Source organism: Pyxicephalus adspersus, chromosome 4 (assembly GCF_032062135.1).
Source record: "Pyxicephalus adspersus chromosome 4, UCB_Pads_2.0, whole genome shotgun sequence".
Lineage (NCBI taxonomy): Eukaryota > Metazoa > Chordata > Amphibia > Anura > Pyxicephalidae > Pyxicephalus > Pyxicephalus adspersus.
Window position 1 is genome coordinate 132,080,976 of NC_092861.1, and position 10,875 is coordinate 132,091,850.

At 36.2% G+C, this 10,875-nt stretch overlaps 1 protein-coding gene across 1 annotated transcript in view; it reads right to left on the reverse strand.

Annotated features, from left to right (window-relative positions):
* CHGB (chromogranin B) overlaps positions 1–10,620 on the reverse strand; it is a 34,951-nt gene extending 24,331 nt beyond the window's left edge. Inside the window, exons 1-2 of the mRNA XM_072409654.1 lie at positions 10,447–10,620; positions 274–317 (exon numbers count right to left, since the gene is read on the reverse strand). Coding sequence (XP_072265755.1) covers positions 274–317; positions 10,447–10,513 — 111 coding nt within the window. The 5' untranslated portion in view covers positions 10,514–10,620. The remainder of the gene's footprint in view (positions 1–273; positions 318–10,446) is intronic.
* Positions 10,621–10,875: the final 255 nt, after the last annotated feature.

Sequence of the window (10,875 nt, forward strand, 5' to 3'; positions counted from 1 at the left end):
CAACCTTGGAGAGCTTTAATAAATCAGACTCAATGCCTCTATATTAGGACAATATCCACCTACGCAACACCTCTAACATCTGCCCCTACCTGTCCCCAGAGACCACCAAACTCCTTGTACATGCTCTCATCATCTCTCGTCTGGACTACTGTAACAATAATAATAATAACATCCATGTTTTGGTAGGTTTCTTTCTAATCTTCGGCCACCTCCCCCATAATGTAACATCACAGGATCAGCAGGACAAACACATAAATGAATCTTAGTACATACCATTTCTTCCTGTTTGCTTCCTTTATCAAACGGTGCAGCATTAACTGTATTGAGAAGAAAAAAAATATTTGTTATGAAATATATTTTATAGTATTAGGAAGAAATATTATCAACATAACCTGGTGCATTTTATTTATTCTGAACCAGTGTTTAGACAAGAGCTGGATTTTATTAGACTGATTCCATGACACAAAAGGCAATGTGTATGATGCCACTAAATAGTATATCACGTCTATATTAAATATGTTTTATATGGATCCTGCTTAAATATGAAGAATAAATTGCCTTGTTAGTGATATACAATCTGACTGAAAGAAACTGTGTCCAAGAGACCCTGTCACCCATCCTGAACATACACTAACCACTGACAGCCATCCTGTATAAGGTGTATTTACAGAAGCTCTTCCAGCTGCAACAAAGTAAGATTTGTTTTCAGAGATATAAATCACATACGGTATCAAGACAATTTACACTTCGGGATGTAAGTCACTTTGAGACTTGGGGGTACCTGCAATTATCACAGTGTTTTTTTGTGATTGTCGCTGACGATCTCTGCAAAGAAAACAAGGGGTCTGATTTATTAAAGCTCTCCAAGGCTAGTAGGATACACTGAAGCTGGGTGATCCAGCAAACCTGGAATGGATCTGGTTCAGGATTGAAAACGTTTGCTATTAAAATTAGAAATCCTTTTCAGGTTTGCTGGATCACTCAGCTTCACTGATGAAAGTGTACCCTCTCCAGCTTTGGAGAGCTTTAATTATTCATGCCCAATGACTTGGGGGGGTAAAGTCTGGAAACCTTGCCAATTCACTCCAGGAAAATTGATTCACTTGTTACATTTTGGGGTTCATATCTCTGCTTACGATTCTCAAATTGCTGCACAGACAGGGATTTGTAAATAGATTGAATCTGGGGTTCGATGATAGGGCCTCTTTATGGAGCACATGAAAACAATATAATATTATTATTATTTCGGAAAAGCAGTAACACTTTGATGTCTTAGTAATATCAATGTTGTGCGGTGTGGCAGATGCAATCACTGCAGTACAAGGAAATGAAAATATCCCCTATGGTTTACTTAGTCTGCTCATGTGTACACACAGCAACTGGCCAGCCAGCAATTATTCACAGCACATCAAACAACATCTGTACATGTACCAAGGACTACTTATCTAATTGTAATGAGTACAAAGACAGTCATGTCATATACACTCCTTAGATGTGACTGATGTGCAGTTATATCATCCTTACTGGATATCACTGAGTCATCTTGGTGTTAGATAACACATCTAATAATGAAAATCACACTTTGCAGCAACCGATAAAGAATTTCTCCACATTACTAAATCACATCATCAAAGTAAATTCAAGGCCAACGTGTTATTTTCAGTTCTGGATAGGATAAGAAAAAGTTAAGGCTGGGGTCACACTTTTCCTTGGCTGTGTATTGAGTATGATAGATTTTACATTACATTTACTTTGAATGGTGTTGTAAAATCTTAAAGCAAAACAGCTCCATTGTGTATTGCAGCAAACCACAACTCAATGGGTCTGATGTATTAAAGCTCTCCAGGGCTGGGGAGAATAAACTTTCAGCAGTGAAGCTGGGTGATCCAGTAAACCTGGAATGGATTTTTTCAAAGTCATTTGCAATTTGATAGCAAATGTTTTCAATCCTGGACCATATACATTCCAGGTTTGCTGGATCACCTTGGTTCACTAATGAGAGTGTATCTTCTCCAGCCTTACAGAGCTCTAATAAATAATATCCGTTTCATTGGATGTTTTAATTGTTGGCAGAGCCTTTTTTTGAATGTCCATTCAATGGGATGCCTTAATACAACACAAATTTTCAGTATGCATAGAAAAAAACGTAAATTCATTAACAATACACTGACAAAGTGAGAACAAAAACACTGGTCAAGTTTCTTTGCTTTTGTTTTTTAAAGTCAAGACAAGTAAATTGATCTACTGGGCCTGATTTATCTAAGCTTTACAAGGCTGGAGAGGATACACTTTCATCAGTAAAGATGGGTGATCCAAAAAACCTGGAATGGATCTGGTCCAGGATTGATGCTAACAAATAGCAAATTACTTTTAAGAAATCTATTCCAGGTTTACTGGATCACACAGGTTCACTGATGAAAGTGTATCCTCTTTAGCCTTGGAGATCTTTAATAAATCAGGGCCATTGAGTAAATATTTCACCAATGGGAAACATGTCAGGTTCTTTGAGCTTGATTTATTGTTAGGGGCATATAAATTACACACATTATACACCGTATGGCTCAGATAAAGGATATACAGCTCTGTTTGTTCTACTAGAAGTCAGGGGACATTTGTTTTTTTTAATTACAAGAAAACATGAAGTACATATGTAGTGCTGGGCTTTCTCCTGTGAGGGTCAAGAATGCTTTCAAAGCTAAACTTCACAAAAGCAAATACATGATAATTTATATTTTAAGATTTAATACAAAAACAAAAAATAAAATACACTACATTTACCACCCTTTCCAATTGTGATTTTCATTTTGCATAAGCAATAAGAAGTGCACAGATAGTGTTGGACTTTCTCTCTGGGCTTTCTAATAAACATTTTAAGCAGTAATGAATAATAAAATGTTAGTTTTGTATACTTTTAGCAGGGAGAGGACTATTTAAATTATCATTTTACAAAAGTGAATAACAAGTTTACAGGTAGTGCTGGGTTTTCGCTTTAGAAATCCAAGCAAGTTTTGCAAGTTAAATCTCCAAACTTTTAACAAGAATAAAACTGACCTCTATGATTTCTCTTTTAAAGAAGCCCGCTAATTATTGATCCCATTCTCTGTGTGAGAATGAATAGAAAATTTCCCTTTGCTGACGGCTAGAAGCAGAAAAATACATGAAATCCGTCATTATAGATGATATCTTTTTTAGTGTTTTTCATGTGGTTATTTCGTCTGGATTAAAAATAAATGAGCATTCCATTCTGAGGCTGTGCGCTCCGGTAATGATTCCCCTTTCCAGAATATACAATTAATGTGTGGTGTAGGATTCTGCAGTAATGCATTAAATTATCCACCGCTTTCCAGCTTTGATATAAGGGACGCACAAAAAATGCCGTTACGGCAGAAACTTATTATAAAACGTTTTTTTACATCCAAGTACATTATATCTATAGAGCAAAATTTAAAAAAAAACACATTGAAACCATAGGGTACAGCTACACAAATATAATAGGATATTGGGATTACTTATTAAACCATTACAGAAGCAACATTTATAAGTAAAGAACAGTTTCCCCTAGTAACTAAAGTCAAAGTACTGATGGATTGCTCTGGTTTACGTAGCTTTTTGCTCTATGTCTTATTAGGTAAGCCAGTAACTATGGTAATCTTAGTGCAGACATCAATACGTATTGGAAATTCTAATCAATACTAATTATCAGGCCTGAGAAGAATGGGAAATTTCTTTGTGTTCCTCCACGCTACAGAACTGCTGCACATTGGTAAAAGCTATCTATTCTAATAGAAAACCCCATCACAACCTCAATACTAATCTAATACTATAACCAAACCAAAAAAGGGGTTTATAAGACTCATGTGGAAAAACAGGTGAAGAATTGACCGAAATGACATTTAGAATGATCTGGATGAGATGGAAAAATGAGAAGACCACTGTTTAGGACAAAGCTTATAGGCAAAGGACACCCCGATCTCACCCCAGGTACATAGACCATAAATAATTAATAAGAAATAATGATTGGCAAAACCCACAAGTGCCTAGGTATACCACTAATATTCCTTTTTACTGGCTTTGAAACAATGGAATTCATTTAGATTCATTTAGCTCAGCTTTTCTCAACCTTTTTAACATAGGGAAACCCTTGAGATAACTTTCAGATCTTCTGGGAACACCTTCTATAATTACTATATCCACAGCTCACAGTACATTAGTGTGGCGGTCAGTGGAAAAAGTCTCATCCTTACAGAGAGACAAAAAGATCATATATATATAAATATATGAGACAAGAGAGATGTGTTTATATATATATATATATATATATATATATATATATTATAACAAACACACACGCACACATATATAAATTCATAATATTGTAACCCAGATTATTCCATTTGCACTTTTTTTTAAAAATCTGTGTGATATATAAACTGCCAAGGAACATAGGTATCCTTTTTGAAGTTCTAATCTTTCCTCTGCAATCCTGATTCACTGACATAAATGCAGGGTGCAACTGAGCAATAATACTATGTATATTAAATATAGGTAGTCATCTAGTTAAGAACATCAGACATACGGACGACCTCCTAGATACGAACAGCGCTTCCCTGCTCGCTGTGTGCAGGACAGAGGATTGATGGGGGGGGGGGTTTGCATGACTTGCAGAGGAAGTCTTTTGCTAAATACAGTTGAGATTGTGGGTGATCTTAGAGGGTGAGCTGATCTGTAACATCCTGTAACTCTTTAATGTCCAAGACATGTGATTAACTCACAGTGAGGATTTTATACAGTACCTGACACCACGCTGTTTTATAATATGTTGAGACAAACATCTGTCCTAATTGCATTTATTAAAATAATGTAGCTGTTCGGACTTACATACAAATTCAACTTAAGAACAAACCTACAGTCCCTATCTTGTATGTAACTCGGGGACTACCTGCATGTATCTTTTTATTTGCATCAACCTAAACAAACATTAAATGAGAGTTTAATGTCTATTAAAGTCCCACACTTGAGCTGTCCAATCAGGAGATCAGACATCACTTATAAAAGTCAATGGATCAGCGTTGCCACCAGGTAACTTATATTTGCACATCAGCAGCCTGCCGATTCCTCTAAATAGGTTTACTTTGTAGTAGATTTTTTTTACATGATAGCACTGCCCACCTTCCTCAACAGCTATGCAGTGTGCAGATGAGTTATCTTCCCATCCCCGATCTGATCTGAACTAGGTAGAATGTGCAAGAAACAATTGGAAACAACAGGTATGATTGACAGCTGTCTCATTAACACTATTTTCAGAACAAAACCAGCTAAAAATCAGATTTTAGCTTTACTTAAATTAGAATTCTAGAGGGTCACTCTAGGTAACACTTTCAGTCTTCTAATTTTTTTTTCTGTTTTAATGATGCAGCCCCCAGTTCACACTGGAATTCTCCAACACATTGCAAATTCTTCTTCGTTCAATAACAAGCATTTATTATGGCAGAAGCACTCTTTATCATTCCCTAGGGAACCCCTAACAGCCCCATTGTTTGATGACTGCACTGAGTATTGCTGGCTAACAAAGAATGGGCCATGGATGGGCACCCAAGGTGATGGCTTCTTGCTGCGGTGATTTTAAATTTTAAATATCTGAAATATGTTTAAATTGTGGGTTATGTCCCCCTAAAACCTATATTAAGCTCTGCCTAATGCTAGCACGATGAAAAGTATAAGGAATAACATCATATTTTGTCCTTAGTGATGACATATTTTAAAACAAAGTGACGCTAAGCTAATGGTATCTTGCTTCAAAATGCACAAAATAGCCATAGGACTATAATACTCTTATTTCAGTGAGATTAAAAATAAATGAGAATTGCATTGTGACACTGAATATTCTGATTATAATAACTTCTGCTTCCGACCAGAACAAGCAATTAATGAGTGGTCTGGGGTTTAGTAACATTGCATTCAATTACTGGCTGGCCTCTAGCTTTGATATAAAAAAGCATTGTGGAGTTCAATTACAGATTCAAGAGCTACTTATATAAGAATTACATTGTAGTATATGCACATGACATGTTTACAAAGCTTAACAACAGAATCATAATGCAACAATGGCATAATATAAAATAATTACTAAAACAAATATTGCTGTCTTATAATATATCTGATAGCACTGCCAGGAAGAAGAAAATGGAAATTTGCTAAATATTAATTAGAGCAGAGTTTAAAGTTAATAAAATTTTTTTAATTTTGGTAGGACTTTTAGGTAGGAAAGACTTTGTAAATACCTGCTAGCAATTTTTTATCTCTGTAAACGTTGATGCATGCGCAGTACAGTGGCCATTCCCTGGCATCTCGCAGATGCCCAGTGTAATAACAATGCTATTCATACTGGCACAATATGTCAAATGATGGCAGCCCCTACTGCACAGAAATATCACTTATATACCATTATATACTTTATATACTTTATATACCTTATATACTTATATACCCTAATAAAGTTACTTAAAGACGACATAGACTCCCCAGTTTCCCATAATGGCATGGGTGGCATGGTGGCTCAGTGGCCAACATTCCCCTTCTTAGCAGCAGGATTCCAGCTCTAAATCTTAGCCAGGACACGTTCACAGTGTAGTTTGTGTGTTCTCATCAAGTTTTCTTTGGTTTCTTCCAGACACTCCAGTTTTACCATACATTTAAAAACTTGCAGGTAGGTTCATTCTCTCCCGCCCAAAACTGATCGTCAGCTGAGTTAATGACATATGCCTTTGGTAAGGTCATTGTATTGTAAGCCCATTTGAGACAGTTAGGAACATGACTGTGGACTTTGAAAAGCGCTGTCCAATATGACAACACTCTATAAATACAAGATGATAATAATAAAGACTAAGAATCAATTTACACCTGCATGTTCTGTTGTGCTAATGGTTGGTATTTTTGCATGCTAATTTTTTACGTTAAATTAGCTTAAATTCAAATTAGCTGCCAATGCAGAGCAACAGGCAAAAAAATAAGCACACTGCGATTCTTGATGAATAAAGTCACTACAACACAACGCTCTGTGTGTGTCACTGTGCATTACTGCAATGCATAAGGGTAAACGGGTGTTCATTGTTTAGAATGAACAGATTCTCATTCTTATGCTGACCATGTGCAAGTTATCCTACAAATGCAACCAATACCAAACAACTTTTTATTGCAGGTAACAACTCATTCCATCATGGTGAGATACCAACATGTCTCCCATACTGATACCAAACATAAATATATAAAAAGATGGTTGCAGGTTGCCTTGAACTGCTTAAAAATTGTCTAATACATGCAATGTGCACAGTGAAAGTGCTGAACGTTCTTTATCTTTACAATTTCTTTCTCTCTCTTTCCATTTGACTTTATCAAATTATGATTCTCCCTCTTTCTCCCTTTCTAATTTCAGTTTTAGTACTCCAATACTGACCATATACATAAAGATAAATTAACAATTGATCTTTTATTTGCTTGTTTAAAATGGTCATTTACTCAAAACAAAGGTTCAATAAAACAAAGAAAAAGATCAATTAGGTTGCATTTAAGTGGCTTTTCCATCATTTCTGGTCAATAAAAGAGATTACACTGGTTAAATACCCCAATTTAGTGCAATCCATGTATTCATGTTTTTTTATATGTCTGTTAATTTGAACAATCATCTTGTTAGGTGTATGACTAGCACATACCTGTGTGTGCACATTGTACAATTCCAATTTTTTTGATATTGTCTCTGATTGCTGTTAACAAATACAAAGTATACTGATTTACTGATATACTTTGGATAAAGAGTGATCTGTACACATTAATGCTCTATGAATTCTATACAGACCAGAAGTAGACCTAGAAACATGCAGGGGTACTTAGCATTAGGATTTTATATATGTGCAAACAGAATTTATGAATTAAATTAGCAGGACGTGGTTTGTAGAATAGCCAGGCACAGTAACATAAGACAAATATATCACATATATAAACAACAACTGTGCTAATAGTATAATATTTACATGGTAACATGCTTTTTATATCCATGGATTTCTTTGTATTTCTTTCAGCTTATCTTCCTTGATTTACCATCTTCTCATTCCCATTCTACCTCTCCATCCCTCCCTCTCTATAGTTTTCACTCTTTCTTCTGCATTTCTTTGCTTTCATTTCCTACCATTCCTATTTGTCCACACAATACAAACCATTACATACATTTCAGGACACATTTTTTCAGTGGCAGTGGAATAAAGTAAAAAAAAATCAATACATTGGTTGCTGGATTCCAGCTGGCAGTCCAAACCATTAGACTTTATTTTTAAGTTTTAAAGTTTAACAAATACGGGCTAATTCTGTAAAAATATGATTTCTGCTTATTTGTTTTTGGTTTTTGTACTTTCTGCATAATCACTGCACAAAGATACAACTGATCAGGGGTACCTCCATAATTAAACTCCATACATAGCACCAATAATCCAAAGTTAGCAGAAGATTTCTGATTGGCTGCTATGGGAGACTGCATTCCTCATCCCTGTTTCTTTAATAGGTTCATTTGCAGCAAGTACAGAAAATAAACTTGTTGATTTTGGCAGGAATACACAGTGTACTTGTCACTTCATTTAGGCTGACCTTGGAAAAATGAAACAAAGGGATTTTTTTTCTTTAAACTGTGAATCTAGCCTGGGTGAGAATCATGGTCCTGAACATAGATGCAATGGCATTGGTTTTCTAAAGTTTAGGTTGTTTATTTAAGAAAGTATCACATAAATGCAAGAGATCTTTCACTTAGCCTATTGAATAAGGTAAAGCTATTCTGACTTCAACAATTTGCAAGAAAAAACACATTTTTTGTTAACATTTCCTTGACTGTAATTGGGAATTCTTTGCAAAACTAAGTACTTTGCTAAGTATACAACCTAAAAACCTTTAGTAAATCAACCGCAGTAAGGGTGATCACTCAGGGACAGGAAGTGTCCTACTTGAAAGAATAACATGTGAACCAAAAATTAAGGCAAGTAACACATCCAAATACGGGTAGCTGCACTATATTTCATGTATGTGTTTGAGGTTTAGGCATGCCCTTATGGGATTTTGTTACATGATATAACTAATTAAAATGGTTTCTATATTTTAGGTTTATCTTGATTTCTCGATTAAAAACAATTAATTTATTAAAATAAAATTTAAAGGCAAGTACAGTAAGTCTCCAATTAATGCAGGGGAGCAGAAATATACAGTGGCCACTAGATGTCACTCATGTTCACCTTCATCCAACCAGACCCCCATATGATATAATGAATTGCTTTAAGCATAGATAAGCACCAGTTAATATATGGAAAGCAAAAAGTAAAAGGAGGAAACATTTTGCATTATCATCTAAAATATTTTGGAAAATCACCTATTTGCCAGATAAGTCCCATCACTTACAGCTATAATAAACGTAGGAAATTAAGTTGATTATAAATCCAGGGTCATCTTAGGGAACAGACCAGATACATGCAAGAATAATTCCCTGCATACAGTAAACATAATCTCATGTTTAAAATATCCTTTTCTGCACAAACCCCACTGCCAATATTCCTAAACTCATGTTTTTTTTATTTATTAATAAATCTAATTTAAGACAAGGCCATTAAGTCATCTTCTGCTTGCATCCAGGACAGCCAATCATTTCCATGTCTCAGGAGCAGCAACAGTTTCCTCCTATCTGACTTCTACACAAAACATTCTGCAAAAGTCAGAGAAATTTCTCCTGTTGAATATTTGATGACTTCTTGAAGCAACCCAGCTGCAGAAACCCTCAGAATGAAATAAAACCAGCAAGGCTGTCAGGGATATTCCTTACAAGCTGAGCCATGTCTGATTTATGATATCTGAGCCTGAATTAGGAGGCTCTGGAGTGTCACACATCAGTAGTGTTATTTAACAAGATGGTGAGTCACCCCCTATCACTTCAGTCAAAGGAAACACATACTGGATTGTGTAGGCTGCTATGAGATGCTGGCTTTAGTGCAAAAAGCATGCAGCAAGTAAAAGCTGGGAAAAGCTGTCTTGCAGGCAGGATTCTTTTAAAAAGCACCAAAATTAAGGCACAGCAGCTAATAGAAATACAGCTGTCATGCATTAATTTGCTATTGGCTGCTGTTTTATATATTTGCACTGATTTAATGGACATAAGTAAGCAATCCAGGGTATAAATGACATAGACTTCTTAGGGTCCCATGTCAGAAATGACACCCTAAATAGCTGATGATGAAGAAGAAGCAATCAAGTGTCACCATTTGTTATTGCTCAGATTTCTATAGATCAGTTTGTCTCTATACAGACCGGTCTGGGGAAACTTTAATGAGCAGACTCAGGACAGCGGTCGCTGTCTATGGTGCTGAAATGCATCTGCAGCCATCCAAGGTGCTGAACACTGCCATTGTCATAATGACTTACCTTCCACCATGGCCAAACACAGGCTGAGCAGCAGCAAGGGCAGCATCCTTCTCCTGGCCATCCCCATCAGCAGATGGTAATTCTGATGTCTCCTTCTATTCACTTGTAGCTACTTGTCTGCTATATCCTCCTTATCAGTGCTTGCAGTAAGGATCCAGCGATCTCAATAACAGCTGCTGCTCAGCTTGGCTCTATTTAAAGAGAAGGTGCAAGCGTGGGAGGCCGGGCTATTCGCCTGCATTGCAAGCTAGACAATGCAGACAAGAAGCAAGACAAGCAAGCTATCCCCTCTCCTTCCAGGAACCTGCGTCATCCTGATCCCCCCAAAGAGTCTACTTGTGTCCAATGTTCATCTGTATGAATTATTGATCTGCAGCATGTCTAACACAGATCAGCTGTGTGATGAAAAACCTATTCATAGAACACAGA